Below are 20,204 nucleotides of genomic sequence, written 5' to 3'. Positions count from 1 at the left end.
CTCTGCCCATTGCACAATAATGCTGAGCTGCCCTAATGCATCCCCTGACCTCTGCCAATGCACAATAATGCTGAGCTGCCCTAATGCATCCCCTGACCTCTGCCCATTGCACAATAATGCTGAGCTGCCCTAATGCACCCCCTGACCTCTGCCAGTGCACAATAATGCTGAGCTGCCCTTATGCATCCCCTGACCTCTGCCCATTGCACAATAATGCTGAGCTGCCCTAATGCATCCCCTGACCTCTGCCCATTGCACAATAATGCTGAGCTGCCCTAATGCACCCCCTGACCTCTGCCAGTGCACAATAATGCTGAGCTGCCCTTATGCATCCCCTGACCTCTGCCCATTGCACAATAATGCTGAGCTGCCCTAATGCATCCCCTGACCTCTGCCAATGCACAATAATGCTGAGCTGCCCTAATGCATCCCCTGACCTCTGCCAATGCACAATAATGCTGAGCTGCCCTATTGCATCTCCTGACCTCTGCCCATTGCACAATAATGCTGAGCTGCCCTAATGCATCCCCTGACCTCTGCCCATTGCACAATAATGCTGAGCTGCCCTAATGCATAAGATGTCTAGGGGCAGAGTACCCCTTTAAAGAATATTGCTCTTCTAGGCCAGAATGTTTCACCTCACACATGATACCTTGGAGCAGAGTTGTTACTGACACATTGTGCTTTGTAAACACATCGTGACACATTATTGTCAGTTCTGCTCATGCTTCATGCAGACAAAAGTTGAAACACCAGTAGAGGTGAGGCTGTCAGGATAGGATCTTGCATTGTTGCTTTATGCAAAGCAAATGCTCAGAATGTTAAAAAAAAAAAAAAAAAAAGAAAAAAAAAAAAAAGGAACTGTCCAGAGCAGCCTATGTTTGCTATGGGGATTTTCTCCTGCTCTGGACAGTTCCTAAAATGGACAGCAGAGGTCAGCAGAGAGCACTGTGGTCATGATATCAGAGGAAATGCATTTCTTTTTTGGATTTCTCTTCAGTATACAGCCCCTAAAAAGTACTGTAAGGATTAAGATTTTTTTATAGAAGTGATTTACAAATCTGTTTAACTTTCTGGCACCAGTTGATTTAAAAAAAAAAAAAAAAGTTTTCCACGGGAGTACCCCTTTAATATCCTAGACTGACTACTGACACTGATGATGATGTGGAGAAGAGTGCTGATACCCAGACACTGTAATAGATTCATAAGCAATAACATCAATTATGCAAATGACAGCACAATGAAACTAAGGGTCCTTTAGGTTTCCAGTGCTGTAACTGCATGTGGAAGTCCAGTGACTCATTTGTACGTCCTCTTGCCACAAATCTTTGGCACATTGGTTTACTGCAAGTTGCCACAGTTAAACCTACCTTGTCGGACCCCCCGCGATCAGACACTTCTCCCCTATCCTGCGAATAGGGGATAAGTTGTCTATGGCTGCAGAACTCTTTAATGGTACATGGCTATACTAAAGGGGTACTCCGTCCCTAGACATCTTATGCCCAATCCTAAGGAGGGGATAAGATGTCTGATGCTGCACACGGCATTCCTTTAGAGGGTCAGGTTCAGTGCCGGAGGTTCGTGATGTCACGGCCACGCCCCCTCACTGCAAGTCTATGGGAGGGGCGTGACTACCGTCACACCCCCTCCCAAAGACTTGCATTGAGAAGGCGTGGCCATGATGTCACGAGCCTCTGCCCCGCATCGCCAGTCATCTGGCACGGAGCGAAGTTCACTCCATGCACGGGATGTCTGAGGTGCCGCAGCAGAGATCGCGGGGGACCCCCGAGATCAGACATCTTATCCCCTATCCAAAGGATTAGATGTCTAGTGGCAGAGTACCCCTTTTAGGGTGCGTTCCCACAGGGCGTATACGCAGCGTATTTCACGCTGCGCAAAATTTACCGCAGCAGCGGGAAGGAAATACGCTGCGTATTCCTTGCTCACTATACACACAGGGCTTTCCGGCGGCAACCCTATGTGTGCAATGAGATTTGGAGGGGGAGCCGCGCGTCAGTCACGCCGGCACATGGCCCCGCCTCCAAAACTCACTACACACATAGGGCTGCCGCCGGAAAGCCCTGTGTGTATAGTGAGCAAGGAATACACAGCGTATTTCCCGCTGCTGACGTAAATTTTGCGCAGTGTGAAATACGCTGTGTATACGCCCTGTGGGAATGCACCCTTAAAGGGTTTGTCCAGGAATAGACAACCAGAGATAATTACTTCCAAAAATAGCATCACCCCTGTCCTCAGGTTGTGTGTGGTATTACAACTTGTCTCTATTCAGTTCAATAGAACTGAGCTGCAATACCACATTCAACCTGAGGACAGGGGTAATGCTGTTTTTGGAAGAAATTAGCTCTGGTTTTCTATTCCTGGACAACCCCTTTAATAGCTATTACAAATTGGATGATATCAACTTATTAGGCCCTGCACTCCCAGTTTGAGGCATCTGAGATAATGATACATCAGTAGGTGGATTAGTCATTAGGTAAGAATAGTAGTCATGTATGGTGAAAACAACAGGGGTCCTGAAATTCACTGCTTGTAGCCTTTTAAGAGTCCATGTTGGTTAGATATTGAATAAAGGTGAGAAGATGTGATGTCATCTAAGTAAACCCTTATAAGCATTGCAAGACACAAAGCAGGAATCTGGGTGTCAACTCTACTTCTTGGTAATTGCTAAACTAAAACAGAAGATGACTCTGGAGAAGAGAAAATGATTTGGATCATGCCTAATTTTGTAGTCCTAAAACCTAGAAGTCCCCTCACTTGTTGCTCACTGCTGCCATGTTGGCCATTAGAACACCAGTCCTCCCACTTCACACAGAGCATTTTAGGGGTACACCTGTCTCCTAGCAGGTGGGAATAGAGTGTACACCCCACTTGTGGGTTACACTCGAACCATTTGACAGCTACCATCTTTGGTCAGACTGAGTACATAAAGAAACTTGGCAAGTGGTGGCATATGATTTCACCTGGAGGTTTTACAGACTATGCTGTTACTCTTTCTTAGCCCCTAACTTGGGCCAGAAACCCCCTAGGAAGGCCGATATGTCAGGACCTTCTCTGGCTGTGTACATTTGGCTGGAGATCCTGTTTCTAGGGCTGATTGTTCTCTTTGCACACCTAGCTCCATAACCTGAACCCTCAAGTGTGACAGGTCAGCATCTCTATGTTGTATACAGCAACTGCTAAGTACTGGAAGGATTAAGATTATTAAATAGAATCAACTAACAAATCTGTTTAACCTTTTGACACTAGTTGATTTGAAAAATATATATATATTTTTTTTTACATCTGAGTACCCCTTTAAGGTCCAATAGGGCATTGTTCCATTAGGATAAAACTTTTAAAAAGGGTATTCCAGGAAGAAGGGTTATACTGAAATGTATGAAGGAGCTGGCGTTCCGGTGGTTCCTCTGCAGGTTTGACTTCTATGGTAATGTTTTTGCACTTTGCTTGTGTTATACTCTTATTGTTGGAGCAGCAAGCAATAGCTTTGCCTAGTATTATGTTCATTCACTTTTGCAGTGTTGTTTTTTGTACACATTGTCTAATCACTCATAATACATTGTCTAACTAATCATACTAGCCATGTGAAGGCCATATGCATATTTTGCTAATGTTCGTCTATAAATATATATACATATACACACATATATAACAATTTGCAGCACTCAATATGGAGAATTAAAGTGAAAAAGGTGAAAATTTATTCCATCCAAATTGCAATGTTTCGGTCGCCCAAAATGGAGAATTAAAGTGAAAAAGGATCAAAATTTATTCCATCCAAATTGCTACATTTCGGTCGCCCATGGGCATGAGTGCTGCAATTTTTTATTTGTATTTGAAGAGCCCTGGACCGGGGCTGTTAAATTGCTGGCACAATTTGTGGTGGATGGATGGATATCAAAAAAATGTTGCAGTATCTTGTAATACCTTTTTTATTGGACAAACAGAATTTTGTATAGACAAGTCCAAAGCAAATCTAACTGTGACTTTCTTTGGACTTGATAAAGGGAGGAATCTTGAAAGCTTGTCTCTATAAAATTCTGTTTGTCCAATAAAAAAGGTATTACAAGATAATGCAACATTTTTTTGATTTGCATCTGCATCTGCATATATTCAATTTTTCTGGATATTTGCTATCAACAATTTTTTTCTGGGTATAGTATGGTCTGGCACTGTTGCATTCGGCATTATACATTGATTGGCTACTCTTGCCTAGGGCTACAAGGAATTGCATGACCCCCTGATTTGCATATACCCCCTGATTTAACCCCTGAGCATTTCCCGTGCAGTTGTTTGTTGAATAACAAGAAGCACAGATCTTAAAAACCATCAGAAATGAATACAGAAAGCATATAAGGAAATAGTATAGCTTCCTTATGTTTTCTAATGAATTATTATTTACTAGAGCTAAATAAAAACTCTACAGAGGCCTGAGATCATACAGGTGTGTCTCACTATTGGGTAATATATAAACCTTCGTCCTCGTGGTTTGCCAGCGTGCCACCTCCCTGCTTGGTATTCTACATGCTACCGAGTCCTGTTTGACGTACATTATATTTATCATCATTTACATATCTGCCAGGAACCTGGAGGTGTAAAGGGAGTTAATATTAGGGCTGTGGTTAAATATTTACAACCTATGAATGTTGGCACCTGAGAGTTTGGTGCTGAGAGACCAGGCAGTGGCGCTTACTAAAAACATCCGTTACTGATGTCTCACCGGTACTGAACCTGTCTGACCGGTGAGACATTTCTGACCTTTTCCTAGAAAAGCAGGCTTTTAAAACCACTTAAATGTGCAATATCGTAAGTAAATAGCAGCTCATTAAATCCTTTGTCCTTATTTCTTTGGCTGGGTTGTCATCTACCATGCTTCAGTGTAATATTGGGCCATAATGAAACTGTTTTACACATAATGCAACCATATTCAGTACCTACCATAAAGGCATGTCACACTGCTGCCAAGGAACCCGGCACTGACCCTACTATAGACTACTACCAGTTACCTTTTTTCTCACTGATTTCTTCAGCTACAAATTAAAGTGCACCTGTCACCAAACTAAACTTTTAATATGTTGTTCCTTATGTAATTATAAGACACTTTGCTATTTACTTGCTGTTAAAATTCTCAACCTTTATATGTTTTTAATGTGACTGAAAAAAATGGCCACTAGGTGGCTCTGTTCTGTTCCCAAACAGTTAATTTGGTCTCCACCCTGACTTGCAGAAGTCCAAACTCAGGAAGTGCGTGCGGGGCATGGTGAGGCACAGCTCTCGCAGGCTTCAGTGACGTAGCCCCTGCTGGGGAACACCCACTTTCTCCTGCCGGGAGCTCACACAATGTGTGCAAGGGGAAAGGTATGATACACAGCATTTTAGGGCAGGAGGGGTGTTGGAGTAGTTAGGGAATATAATCTGAGTTAGTTTAGAAAATATGGTTTGATGACAGGTACTCTTTAAGTTCAGTACTACTTGTAAAAATCCATATATAGTTATCTCCCCCTAGTGGTGAGGAATATTAGCCAGAACACAAATACACCAATTGGCCATACCCTTTTCAGCTGGAAAGGTGATGTGAATATATTAGTCAGAAAATGAACAGTCAATTGCAAAGGGGCCCTCCTCCAGAAGAAAGGGAGCTTACTGTCTGGTGCCACCTATTGGAGTTAGTATCCCTGCAAGTCAAAGAGCTTTCCAACACGACTGGGGAATATTAGCCTTTTGGCACCCTCATCAAGAAGAAACTTTACCCCTGCAGTCCAATGACAAGGGCCTCTCTGTTAGCCAGCCAGGACCTGCTGTGGACTGATGGGTGCAAGAACCCCAAAACAGCTGTCTATAGACAGACAACCCTTTCTTCCTTAAAAAAAAGTAAAATTTCAAGACTCTTTTTAAATGTCTCCGAACGAGGACGTGTCTCGCCATGTGCACGGAGAGACATGTCCGCTTGATGGGAGCGCTGAAGATACATCACTGCTGGTTATGATAGGAAGGTGTCAGAACACACAGGGTATTCCTGCTTGCTGTACATAGCGCTGTGCAGCCGCATGATACATAATATTAGGCAGGGAGCTTTAATGTTATGGTTGACCTTTGTATCATTTACCAAAGTATCCCAATACAGATATATTATGTCATTATTTTGGATATTAAAGGTTATTATCTGGCAGTCAGGCTGCCTTTAAAAATATGCCATACCCATCTGACCTTTTCCCCGTCCTCTGTGGACCAGTGCTTTTTGGGTGACACTTTGACACACAGGAAATGCCTGCTTTGGGCCATTGCTGCAAAAAATATTGGCTATAGGGTTATCTAATTTGTATCAAGACAGGAAGAGATACGGTATTTATCAACTCATGCCTTTTCTGATAGTTTTCAGTAATAGTTTTCTACATGCCACAACTATAATATATATATATATATATATATATTTTTTTTTTTTTTACCGCTGACCTATATGCATTTACATCAAATGACATAAATGTCTAAGTTAGGACCGCTTAAATTTCTGATAATATTTATCCTAATTTGTGCTACATAATGAACTCAGCTCTGCTACATCTGTGGTGGCCCAGTACGGGAGGTGTTACCCTGTGCTCCTGCTGTCCTGTCAGGCAGCCTCCTTCAGTATCCCCAAGGCCCCCTGCACTTGTTTCCCCATTGTAAATAAGTTTTACCATGTAAAGTGTTATAAAATGTAATGTTGCTTTAAGAGTTATACCATGTGATATGTCATGTGATTGTTACCCAGGAGGTACCAGTGACCAGGTGATCCCAAGAGTGACCTATGGGCTCCTTGCTTGTCTCCCCCCTATAAGCCCTGGGTGGAGCTTCTCTCTCTTTTGAGCTCTGCTTTTCTGCTAAGCTGAGGTCCAGTGCAGTCTTGTCTAGTGTGTGTGTGTCCAGAGTGTTGGAGACCTCAAAGTCAAGTCCTGCAGCCACCATTAAGTCAAGTAAGCTGAAATCACAGCTTTATGAGTCAAGTCAAGTCAGTCCCTGTCATCTGTCAAGTCAGCGTGGTCTGCATTCAATTGTCCATTCCTACTACAAGTCCCAGCAAACCCTTAAGGTCTCTACATCACTGGTCACCTCCTTGGGCCCTGACTGAACTGTATAGACCTTACCAACTGTCTAACCTCAGTAAAGCTACCATTGTCTCTAACTTGGTGTTGGAGTCTTTATTGCCCCCGTGCCTAGCCCAGGATCCAGCGGTATACCTTTGGGTGGTTATAGGCTAAACCACGCCCTGGCGTCAAGAATACAAGGGGTTAATGCCATCTGCCCCTAGGGTAACAACATCTTCCCTCATCACACCCCACCACAACACATCTTTCTGCCCTGTACATGTAACTGTTCTGTACAAATACTCCTCCCCTTATAGGTGACGATCGTTGCTTCTGCAATCCTTCCAGCGCAGGTCATGTGACTCTGAATTTACCTTTGCACCCTTTCTGTCTCTGCACAGATGAACAATACAACAACTGAACAGACTGTAACGATGGAGTCAAACGTGTCGCTGTCCACGCCGGTGGGTCAGACCGTGCTCAGCACCCTGGCAGACATACTTATTATGGACTCTGATACTGCTGCTGAGGTTCGGGCTGCTTCCAATACCTCCAATGGGGATCAGTTGTTTCTGACAACCGCGGCTGCTAAGGGCATCTCGGGGGTGTTTGTCTGGACGGCTCTGCTGCTTACTTGCCACCAGGTATGAAATGTTTTAATTGTTTAAATAATAATAATACAATAAAAAAAAATTTAAAAAATTAAAAAAAATATATATATATATATATTTGTTGAAAAAGTTGTATGGTGGATTGATCAGTCAGCTGTGCCAACCAGGTTTGGAAATGTTGAACCTATGTCAGTGGTCTCCAAACTGTGGACCTGCAGATGTTGCTAAACTACAACTCCAAGTATGCCCGGACAGCCAACAGCTGTCCGGGCATACTTGGAATTGTAGTTTAGCAACATCTGGCGGTCCACAGTTTGGGGACCACTGATCTATGTTATCTAAATATACCCCCCCCCCCCCCCCAAAAAAAAAAAAAATCTTAAGGCACCACCCCTACCCACAGGTTGAGCTTCAGTGGATCAGAGCTGCAATACCAGATACAACCAGTAGACCATTGTGGTGCTATTTATAGAAGAAAAAAAAAAGCAGTCTTGTTTTTTCTAATACTGTGCATATGCTGTTTTATGACAGCCTGAAGCCTACAGTCCATCGCCTCCCTATAGTTATCTGATCATTTCAGCCTTGCTTAACATTATCTGGGAGAAATGTAACAGATAATAATTCAATATGAGCAGGGGAAGGAGCGAAACGATCACTGGCACAGTGGAAGGGGGTGGTCCACACAGGGATTCTCAGTAAGTCTGGGTTCACACATACAGGATCCTGCTCAGATTTGATGCGCAGGATTGGTAAATGCCGATTAGAAGCTGTGCTCAGTCATTTAGTTTACATTGAAAGCTGCAGCAGAAAATCCTGTGCTTCAAATCTGCTTACGTGTGAACTTACCCTTATCACAGCTTTCAACTGTATTTGTGTCCTCAGGATGCACTCACAGTTGGAAAACATGACAGAGGGTGAGGGGGTAACTGCAGTCTCAGAGGCTGTTGGGGACTTCTCATTGCATGGAGTGTCACTGTACCCCGCTTCCTGCACAGAGAGCAGAGAAAGGGTGGACTGAATTATTATTATTATAATTTTTTTTTGAGGGGCCTAATTACTATATGGGGGTACAGGGCAGTGGCCTACCATGTGGGGGCAAAGAGGAGTCTAACTACTATATAGGTGCATAGTGTGTAGACACAGATGATCTTAATACTCTATGGGGTAACTCTATCAAATACACCATACGACAACTATAACAATTAAAACTGTATTAGAAATAACAAAAAAAATAGATAAAACCACATAAAAGGAGCGACCGTTATCAGATAAAAATGGTGGATTAATGGAGGAAAATTGAAAGTAACTATGGTTGAACTCACAATCTTTTAGGACAAGAGAATAAATAGAGTACAAATAAATATCAGCCGTATCACAAGTGCCAGCATAAAAATCTAGTATTGGTATGTGACACCAATGGTTTTGAAGTATACAGAAAGGGAATACACTATACTATATGGGGGCATAGTGTGGGTGCCTAATATGTGAGGACACAGAGGGGGTCTAACTACTATATGGGGGCACAGAGAGGGTCTAACTACTATATGATAGCATAGTGTAGGGGCCTAACATGTAAGGACACAGAGGGGGTCTAACTACTATATGATAGCGTAGTGTATGGGCCTATCATGTAAGGACACAGAGGGGGTCTAACTACTATATGATGGCATAGTTTAGGGGCCTACTATGTAAGGACACACGGGGTCTAACTACTGTATGATAGCATAGTGTAGGGGCCTACTATGTAAGGACACACAGGGGGTCTAACTACTATATGGGGGCACAGAGAGGGTCTAACTACTATATGATAGCGTAGTGTATGGGCCTACCATGTAAGGACACAGAGGGGGTCTAACTACTATATGATAGCATAGTGTAGGGGGCTACCATGTAAGGACACAGAGGGGGTCTAACTACTATATGATAGAATAGTGTAGGGGCCTACTATGTAAGGACACACAGGGGGTCTAACTACTATATGGGGGCACAGAGAGGGTCTAACTACTATATGATAGCGTAGTGCATGGGCCTACCATGTAAGGACACAGAGGGGGTCTAACTACTATATGATAGCATAGTGTAGGGGCCTACCATGTAAGGACACAGAGGGGGTCTAACTACTATATGATAGAATAGTGTAGGGGCCTACTATGTAAGGACACAGAGGGGGTCTAACTACTATATGATAGCGTAGTGTAGGGGCCTACCATGTTAGGACACAGAGGGGGTCTAACTACTATATGATAGCATAGTGTAGGGGCCTACCATGTAAGGACACAGAAGGGGTCTAACTACTATATGGAAGCACAGAGGGGGTCTAACTAGTATATGGTGGCCACAGAGGAATCCAAAATTTGTCCTTGGGCCCACATGACTCTAGTTCTATCACTTCCCTAAGTATTTCGGGGAAAACAAGGAACTGTACTGGGAGCGCTGGTACCTGTACACGTGAGCATTACAGCATTGTACTATGTCATGTGGAGATATGAAGCAGGATTAATAACTAACGCGGCAGGAGAGATATGAAAGGATTTTATCTTTTCTCGTCCTACAATATGATTAGAATTATGGTTGTTTGTAAATTAGTTCTGTATGTAAAGTGAACTGATGTGATCAGCGTATATGCTGGTACCTTGTACATTAATATATCTATTACACCAATCTGGTCCCTGAGAGTGAATAATGGTATGAGGATCTGTACAGAGGACATGACATGATGAATGTCAGGAAACATGTCTGACATCTATGCAGGGACGGTTCTGCCTATAGGCAAAATAGGCAGCTGCCTAGAGTGCTCTCTTGATGGGGGCGCTGCTCTGGCCGCTGCAAGAATATTAATAACCAGCCAGCACATGAAGCAACCACCGCTCATTCGAAGCACCCGCCCAGCCAGAACCACCGGTTGCGTGAGGAGGGGGTTTGTTACAGTGTATCACCCCAGTAGAAAGAGATCACATGAGGAGGAGGTTTGTTACAGTGTGTCACCCCAGTAGTAAGGTGATTACATGAGGAGGTTTGTTACAGTGTGTCACCCCAGTAGTAAGGTGGGGCGTGTCAAAGGGCGGAGCCAATGGGAGGGGGTCAAGGGCCTGCAAAATTAGCTTTTGCCTAGGGTGGCAATGATGGCCATGTGCACACAGGTATAATCTTTGCCCATGTGTAGTGCTGCGCCGCGGCCCTCTCTAAAGTAGGGGCAGTAATGGGAAGGCCTTCATGAAGTTCCCATTGACTTCAATTAAGGGTCAGAGCATAACAAGTTGGAACTGACCTTTCTTTTCTTCAAGGTTTTGCATCTCCACATGGTTCCTGTAGTTCCCCTGCCAAAAACCATGCTTGTCCTAAAGGTCTGCTCTGATTCTGGCAGATACAGTCATGGCCGTAAATGTTGGCACCCCTGAAATTTTTCAAGAAAATGAAGTGTTTCTCATGGGAAAGGTTTGCAGTAACACATGTTTTTCTATACACATGTTTATTCCCTTTGTGTGTATTGGAACTAAACCAAAATTGGAAATAATGTCACACCAAACTCCAAAAATGGGCTGTACAAAATTATTGGCACCCTTTCAAAATTGCGGAAAAATAAAATAGTTTCAAGCATGTGATGCTCCTTCAAACTCACCTGGGGAAAGTAACAGGTTTGGGCAATATAAAAATCACACCTGAAAGCAGATAAAAAGGAGAGAAGTTCACTTAGTCTTTGCATTGTGTGTCTGTGTGTGCCACACTAAGCATGGACAACAGAAAGAGGAGAAGAGAACTGTCTGAGGACTTGAGAACCAAAATTATGGAAAAATATCAACAATCTCAAGGTTACAAGTCCATCTCCAGAGGTCTAGATTTGCCTTTGTCCACAGTGCAACATTATCAAGAAGTTTGCAACCAATGGCACTGTAGCTAATCTCCCTGGGCATGGATGGAAGAGAAAAATTGATGAAAGGTGTCAACGCAGAATAGTCCGGATGGTTGATAAGCAGCCCCAAACAAGTTCCAAAGATATTCAAGTTGTCCTGAAGGCTCAGGAAGCATCAGTGTCAGCACGAACTATCCATCGACATTTAAATGAAATGAAACGCTATGGCAGGAGACCCAGGAGGACCCCACTGCTGACACAGAGACATAAAAAAGCAAGACTACATTTTGCCTAAATGAACTTGAGTAAGCCAAAATCCTTCTGGGAAAACGTCTTGTGGACAGATAAGACCAAGATAGAGCTTTTTGGTAAAGCACATCATTCTACTGTTTACTGGAAACGGAATGAGGCCTACAAAGAAAAGAACACAGAACCGACAGTGAAATATGGTGGAGGGTCAATGATGTTTTGGGGTTGTTTTGCTGCCCTTGAATGTGTACAAGGCATCATGAAATCTGAGGATTACCAACAGATTTTGGGTTGCACTGTACAGCCCAGTGTCAGAAAGCTGGGTGTGCGTCTGAGGTCTTGGGTCTTCCAGCAGGACAATGACCCCAAACATACGTCAAAAAGCCCCCAGAAATGGATGGCAACAAAGCGCTTGAGAGTCCAGATCTAAATCCCATTGAACACCTGTGGAGAGATCTTAAAATTGCTGTTGGGAAAAGGCGCCTTCCAATAAGAGAGATCTTGAGCAGCTTGCAAAGGAAGGTGTAAGAAGCTTATTGATGGTTATAGGAAGCCACTGATTTCAGTTATTTTTTCCAAAGGGTGTGCAACCAAATATTACGTTAAGGGTGCCAATAATTTTGCCCACTCCATTTTTGGAGTTTTTTGTGACATTATGTCCAATTTGCTTTTGTTCCTCCCTTTTTTGGTTTAGTTCCAATACACACGAAGGGAATAAACGTGTATAGCAAAACATGTGTTCCTGCAATCCTTTTCCATGAGAAATACTTCATTTTCTTGAAAAATTTCAGGGGTGCCAACATTTACAGCCATGACTGTAGATGACTACTCCCAGAGTAAAAGAGTGCCACTTTATTGTCCCACCCTGTAAACACTTGGGGACATGTGACACCCCATGTCCTGATTAAAGGGGTTCTCTGCTTTGGATAATTCCTGTTTGTTAGAGCAAAGTGTACTCCTACTGGAACCCCCAATGATTAGCTGGAATTTATATGGAAACCTGGCAGTAAGTGCTAAGTTTCCCTGCAGCTCCACCACAGGGGAAATGAAGCATTACACAGCGGCCATTCATATCAATGAGTAATCTGTGTGATGCAGGACAGGATTCAGAGCAAGACACACTTTGGCTGTATGGACATACTGGGAGTTGACATTTTGCAACAGCTGGAGGCACCCTGGTTAGGAAATACTACTATAGACTATAATAGAATCCATCAGTCTGGCTGTGCCAGGTAGTGATGTGTGCACTTGACCCGGCTATAACGGCTTGACCCGGCTTAAATCTTCTGGCGCATCATGCCGACATATAAAAAGCTTTGATCACTAGATGCAGCCAGGTGAAGCGTGCGGTACAGCAGTGACTGCAGTACATGGGCTCCATTGTAATCTAGGGAGCCTGTAACCTGCAACATGAAGGATTGAGTGCCGAGTTGGGGAGTGAAGTGTGGTGCCACTCACTTCACCCAGCTATATCTAGAGATAGGTGGGGGTCTTAATATTGAGATCCAGATCGCTTAAATTTTTTTTTATAATGACAGTAACTCTTAAATTTGAATAGTTTTTATTTTATTATGGAAGTGCAAATTGTTGAACGATAGGAGTCAATTTTCCAGACCCAACCAGTCCAGTGCTGAAAAACTTATCCGCTATCCTAAGGGGGGATATGTTTCAGATGGCAGGGAGTCCATCCGCTGGGAACCCCGCAATCTCCTCCTGTACAGGGCCTCGGCAGCCGGCGGGAAGGGGGCGTGTTGACCACCACACGAAGCGTCGGCTGACACGCCCCCTCAATACAACTCTATATGGCAGAGCCGGAGCGCTGTATTGAGGGGGCGTCAGCCGCCGCTTCGTGCTGTGGTCGACACCCGCTATCTGGCCAGCGAGCCGGGGCCCCGTTCGGGAGATCGCGGGGGGCCCCAGTGGTTGGACCCCCTGCGATCTGAAACTTATCCCCTATCCTTAGGATAGGGGATACGTTTTTCAGCACTGTACTACTCCTTTAAGTAACCCTTTGTTCCATGTCAGTAGTTGATGCTGATATAGAACCAGCTGTTATGTAATACCCATATTCTTTCATCCTACATCTCTGATTCCATGGACATGTGACCCGGGTGAGATCATTACTCAATGTGTTACTCATCTCTCATATACGGTATGTCACAAGTTGTTATTTTTTCTATACTTTTCCCTAGCCATCTATAGCTCAGTCATATTTTCCTTTCCATGATGGCACAGGGGGCGGCTCTGAGATAATGGTGGATCCCACGAGATATTGACTCATTTCTGACATAAGGTTACATTGCTGACGATCTGACTCATTGCCCGTGTCCTCTAATCTCGAGCTGGACATGTGCAATAAGGCAGAGGTGCTCGGATCCCGTGGTTTATTGCCTGTTGTCATACCTACAGCGATATCTCCATCTGTCACTGGCCCAAATGATGTTTGATCAGGGAAATGACCCTTGTACCATGTTTGCTGACAGCCGAGTGTCTCCCTCTTCCTGTTGGTTCAGGACAGGTATTGATCGGTCTATATACAGACCTGATGAACTCTATACTGACTGGGTCATCCCCAACACACCTGTACTATTGTTAACCTGTGATTTTTAATTATTTATTTATTTTTTATCTATCAGATCTACCTTCATCTCCGGAATTACACCATCCCGAATGAGCAGCGTTACATCATCCGGATCCTCTTCATCGTCCCCATTTACTCCTTTGACTCCTGGCTGAGTCTCTTGCTTATAGGCAATGACCAGTACTATGTGTATTTCGACTCGGTCAGGGATTGCTATGAAGGTGTGTCTCGATGTTTAAACAACAACAACAAAAAACTTTATTACTATATATAATAAAAGATTCTGTAATTTTTTTTATATATAATATACATTTTTTTAATTTATCACCATTTTTAAGATCTCTGTTGGGTGATGGTGAATGAAATCGTTTTTGAGCTAAATAGTCCTATATTGCAGTAATAGACGCAGCCACATATATGGAGACCCTTCGGTACCAGCCATTCTTTCCTGATCCTTCTATTCACATGAAGACTAGGGTTGCCACCTGGCTGGTATTTTGGCCACCCTGCCAGTATATTTATATAAAAAATACCGGCAATGCAATGGCTTGCATTTATCCAACCAATCCTCCAACTCCCGAAATGTTGCACCATATACTATACCAGTGTTTCCCAACTAGAGCACCTCCAGCTGTTGCAAAACTACAACTCCAGGCATGCTGGGAGTTGTAGTTTTGCAACAGCTGGAGGCCCTCTAGTTGGGAAACACTGACCTATACTATTATATAGTCCAACATGTTGAGAGTTGTAGGTTTCATTTGGGGCAGCTACTGAGGCAGAGGCTGTATCAGGGCATGCTGGGAGTTGAGTTAGTAACTAACTACAACTCCTGAATTTAATTTAAAAAACAGCGATGAAAAAGTCACATCAAGACAAAACTGTTAAAAACTGATCGGGGCGCAAAACTGTCCAGAGCAGCAGAGGTTTGCAATGGGGATTTTCTCCTGCTCTGGACAGTTCCTGATGCGGGCATCGGGTGTCAGCAGAGAGCACTGTGGACAAGACAAAAAATAAATTCAAAAATAAAAGAATTTCCTCTGTAGAATACAGCTGCTAAAAAGTACTGGAAGGATAAAGATTTTTTAATAGAAGTAATTTACAAATCTGTTTAACTTTCTGGCACTAGTTGATTTATATTTTAAAAAAAATTATAATAATAATTTACACCAGAGTACCCCTTTAACTTTGTGGAGCCAGCTGGTTTGAAAACTTTTGCTTTTGACCGGAGTACCCCTTTTGACTGACTATTTCTCTTTTAAATCCCCAAAAATAAACGCGCTACACATAATGTGAACTGAAAATCTACTTATGAGTCTGAGTTTGCCTGGCTGAACTCCAGCAATAGCAGCTTAAAGCGGTATTCCAGGAAAAAAAAAATTCTATATCCACTGGCTCCAGAAAGTTAAACAGATTTGTAAATTACTTCTATTAAAAAATCTTAATCCTTTCAATAATTATCAGCTGCTGAAGTTGAGTTGTTGTTTTCTGTCTGTCAACAGTGCTCTCTGCTGACATCTCTGCTTGGCTCGGGAACTGCACAGAGTAGAAGAGGTTTGCTATGGGGATTTGCTTCTAAACAGGGCGGTTTCCGAGACAGATGTCATCAGAGAGCACTTAGACAGGTAAGAACAACTCCACTTCAGCAGCTCATAAGTACTGAAAGGATTAAGATTTTTTAATAGAAGTAATTTACAAATCTGTTTAACTTTCTGGAGCCAGTTGATATATAGAAAAAAAAAATTTTTCCTGGATAACCCCGTTAATTAAATTACCAGATACAGTGATCAAACACTATACCCAAAGCCAGAGAATCAATGGAAAATGTAGACAGCATTACAGAATGACTTCAGGGATGGATTTACAAACCAAAATAGAGCCAATGTCATGCCTGCCACATCAACTAAAACAGGTTAGCACAAGGCACACACAAGAACCTCTACATTAATATCGTATAATAGCCTATTCTGCACTGTATAAGTAAATGTAAATTCTAGAATCATTTTATAAGGTCAGAAAACCCCTCTAAGGATAGTGTGTGGTTAAAACCACTAAACGTTTGAAATAATATTGTAATGAATAGCAACCAATGTGCTTTTGTGTTTGCTTTCTGTTATCAGCCTCATAAACTCTCTCATTTTGGTCTTACAGCGTTTGTTATATACAGTTTCCTCAGCCTGTGCTTTGAGTATCTCGGTGGAGAGAGTGCGATAATGACTGAGATACGTGGGAAGCCCGTAAAGTAAGTACCGTCCATTCACGGATTATGTAGTGAGGGGGAGATTTATCAAAACCTGGGTAGAGTAAAAGTTGCTGAGTTTCCCATAGCAACCAATCAGATCGCTTCTTTCATTTTTAACAGGTCTTTTCAAAAATGAAAGAAGCGATCTGATTGGTAGCTATGGGCAACTCAGCAACTTTTCCACTGGACAGGATTTGATAAATCTCCCCCTGTACAGTGTGTGTTTATTTTTCTGCTTCCTATTCGGCTCATGGTGTGTACGTCTTTCAGATCCAGCTGTTTCTATGGGACCTGCTGTCTCCAAGGCTTGTCCTATTCCATTGGCTTCCTTCGATTCTGCAAACAGGTAAGGGGAATTGTTCTGCTGGAGCTGGGATGGGGTTACTATACGTATATGATTCTTAGTAGGGCATTATTATAAATTATAAGAAGCTTATGCCCTCACTTTCTCTGTGTGGCATCTTTATATACATAGAGGTCTGAGAAATCTTCAAATTACACAGGCTGCCTAGATGTACTAGACTCATCCTGCAGGGGGCATCATTCCAGTAATAACAATATATTAGGGAATTACTTAAAGGGGTACTCTGGTGGAAAACTTTTTTCTTTAAATCAACTGGTGCCAGAAAGTTAAACAGATTTGTAAATTAATAGTATCAAAGAAAAGGGAAGTGGCACCGATACCTTAAACCTCCTAAGACCACGAGATGGAGACGGCGTTCCGCTAGTCTGGAAATCCACCCTGGCAGCGGAGGTGCTAGGACAATAAAGACCGTAGTCACCAAATAGCAATAAACAAAGAACAAAGGTGTCCTGCACTCACCGCTTAAATCCAGGTAATCCTGCTCCCATCTCGGGTCGCAGCTCGATAACGGAGGACATGGACAGTGGAGCGCTAGAGGCCTCTGAGTGCTCCACTGTCCATGTCCTCCGTGTTCGAGCCGTGACCCGAGATGGGAGCAGGATTACCTGGATTTAAGCGGTGAGTGCAGGACACCTTTTGTTCTTTGTTTACTGAGATTTGTAAATTACTTATATTAAAAAATCTTAATCCTTCCAGTACTTATTAGCTACTGAATACTACAGAGGAAATTATTTTCTTTTTGGAACACAGTGCTCTCTGCTGACATCTCTGTCCATTTTAGGAACTGTCCAGAGCAGCATATGTTTGCTATGGGGATCTTCTCCTACTCTGGACAGTTCTTAAAATGGACAGAGATGTCAGCGGAGAGCACTGTGCTCGTGATGTCAGCAGAAAGCTCTGTGTTCCAAAAAACAAAAAAAGTATTTCCTCTGTAGTATTCAGCAGCTAATAAGTACTGGAAGGATTAAGATTTATTTAATAGAAGTAATTTACAAATCTGTTTTAACTTTCTTGCACCAGGTGATTTAAAAATAAAAAGTTTTCCATCGGAGTACCCCTTTAAAGGAGAAATATCATGGGGAAAAAAGTATCCCCTTTGGATAGGGGCTAAGTTTTAGATCGCTGGGACCCCCGCAATCTCCTGTACAGGGTCCCGGCTCTACTTGATTAGTATGGGGGGATGTGACGCGCTGCTCCAGGGGTGAGCCGGGGCCCCATCCAGGAGATCGCGAGGAAGTCTGACTGCTTGGATCCCCCAGATCTCCTGTACGGGGCCCCAGCTCTCCCCGGGAGTGGCGGCCCCCTCCATATATCTCTATGGGAGAGCCGATCAGCTATCTTGTAGAGATATATGGAGGGGGTGTGTCGGCCGCTGTACAAGAGATTGCGGGGGTACCAGCGTGTGTGTGTAGATATAGATGTGGATGGATAGATAGATAGATATAACCTCTTTACATAGCACCAACATAGTCTGTAGCACTTGGCAACTAGGGAAGTAATAAACAAATATAATAAGAGAGACTGATAGGTCAGGCTGAAGTTCAACATGCCTGATCATTTGGTTCTCAGAGAAGATAAGCTGCTGCTATGTATATGGGGGTTGATGGAAAGGATAGCTGATATAAGAATTAGGCTGCGTTCACACGGCCGTCTAGACCCGTTCCGTTCTTCTCCCGTCAAAATAAAAAAATGACTATAACGGATGTTATCCATTTGGATCCGTTTTTGTTCAGTTAATAAACCCCAAATTTTTTTTTTTGTTCTGAGCATACTCAAAAGTAAAAACGGATCAAAAAACAGATTGAAAAAACGGATGCAAACGGATGACATTAAAGGCTCATCCATTTTCCATAGACTTCAATGTTAAATTTACTGTATCCGTTTTTTCTTCAGTTTTCTGGACAGAAGAAAAAATACTGCATGTGCCGTTTTTTCTGCTGTAAAAAAAACGGAAATGAGTGCAAACCGGTGCATTCGGATTGTAAAAAAAAATCCCATTGACATGAATGGGATTTTTTTTTAAACCATTTTGAATCGGTTTATAGCCTGCAAGAACAGAACCGAAACGGGGCTAAAAAAAAACTGGGACAGACGGCTGTGTGAAGGCACCCTAAATAAAGTGTATGGGCATAGTACATGGTGTTACTTTTGTCCTGTTGTATTGGCAATGGGGGATACAAGGAAGCCAGTATCACCAACCAGTATATCAGCCAACCTGATTATACTGTATAAGTGTAGCGTGATGCCACAACAGTAGATGGCTGAGATCAGGCAGAGATAGTGGAGCAAAAACATCTTACCATAGTACAGATGTTATGTGCACCAACACCAACCGCTACATGGTGTTACTGCAGCATGCAGGCTCCTGTGTACACGAGCGGTGGTGAACACTGTAAGCATCGGAGATCAGAATGGGAGGATGAGAGTTGTAGGTCATAGGCAGTACAAAAAAGCAATACAGCAGTGGTCTCCAAACGGTGGACCTCCCGCTGTTGCAAAGCTACAACTCCCAGCATGCTGGGAGTTGTAGTTTTGCCACAGCTGGAGGTCCACCGTTTGGAGACCACTGCAATAGAGGGTTAGTAGATGAAGCTAAGAACTAACCTATATCTATGGCCCATATTTGGGACCTATACAGTGGTCCCTCAACATACAATGGTAATCCGTTCCAAATGGACCATCGTTTGTTGAAACCATCGTATGTAGAGGGATCCGTGCAATGTAAAGTATAGGACAGTGGTCTACAACCTGCTGACCTCCAGATGTTGCAAAACTACAACACCCAGCATGGGAGTTGTAGTTTTGCAACATCTGGAGGTCCGCAGGTTGAAGACCACTGGTATAGGAAGTTATACTAATGTGTCCCCGCCGCTCTGGACCGTCACCGCTGCCCTGGCTGTTGCCTTCCATCGCTGTCGCCGCGTCCCCGACGCAGCGGCAAGGCCTCTGCTTCCCCGGCATTCTTGCTCTCAGTCGGCACCATCACGTCGCTACGCACGCCGCTCCTATTGGAAGGGACGGCGTGCACGTGATGACGACGATGGAGAGCGCCGACGATGCAGGGGATCCCGAAGAGGACGCGCCGGAGCCCCGAGGACAGGTAAGTGATCGTCAGCGGACCACACGGGGCACCGTAAACGGCTATCCGGTGGCAGCTGAAGCAGTCTGTGCTGCCGGATAGCCGTTTATGTGATGGCCCCAACATACAAAACCATCGTATGTTGAAAT

General features: G+C 43.5%; 1 protein-coding gene across 3 annotated transcripts in view; it reads left to right on the top strand.

Annotated features, from left to right (window-relative positions):
• Positions 1–20,204, top strand: part of TMEM184A (transmembrane protein 184A) — a 42,307-nt gene that overhangs the window by 12,081 nt on the left and 10,022 nt on the right. For 2 of the 3 annotated variants that reach the window (XM_056534059.1, XM_056534061.1), the window contains exons 2-5: positions 7,484–7,726; positions 14,429–14,594; positions 16,522–16,612; positions 16,883–16,958. In XM_056534059.1, coding sequence (XP_056390034.1) covers positions 7,484–7,726; positions 14,429–14,594; positions 16,522–16,612; positions 16,883–16,958 — 576 coding nt within the window. Of the gene's footprint in view, positions 1–6,847; positions 6,972–7,483; positions 7,727–14,428; positions 14,595–16,521; positions 16,613–16,882; positions 16,959–20,204 lie in introns of those variants that run through there. The other variant, XM_056534060.1, reaches the window with a different exon arrangement.

Source organism: Hyla sarda, chromosome 8 (assembly GCF_029499605.1).
Source record: "Hyla sarda isolate aHylSar1 chromosome 8, aHylSar1.hap1, whole genome shotgun sequence".
NCBI lineage: Eukaryota > Metazoa > Chordata > Amphibia > Anura > Hylidae > Hyla > Hyla sarda.
The sequence above is the reverse complement of the archived record's forward strand: the minus strand, read 5'-3'. Positions and strand labels throughout refer to the sequence as shown.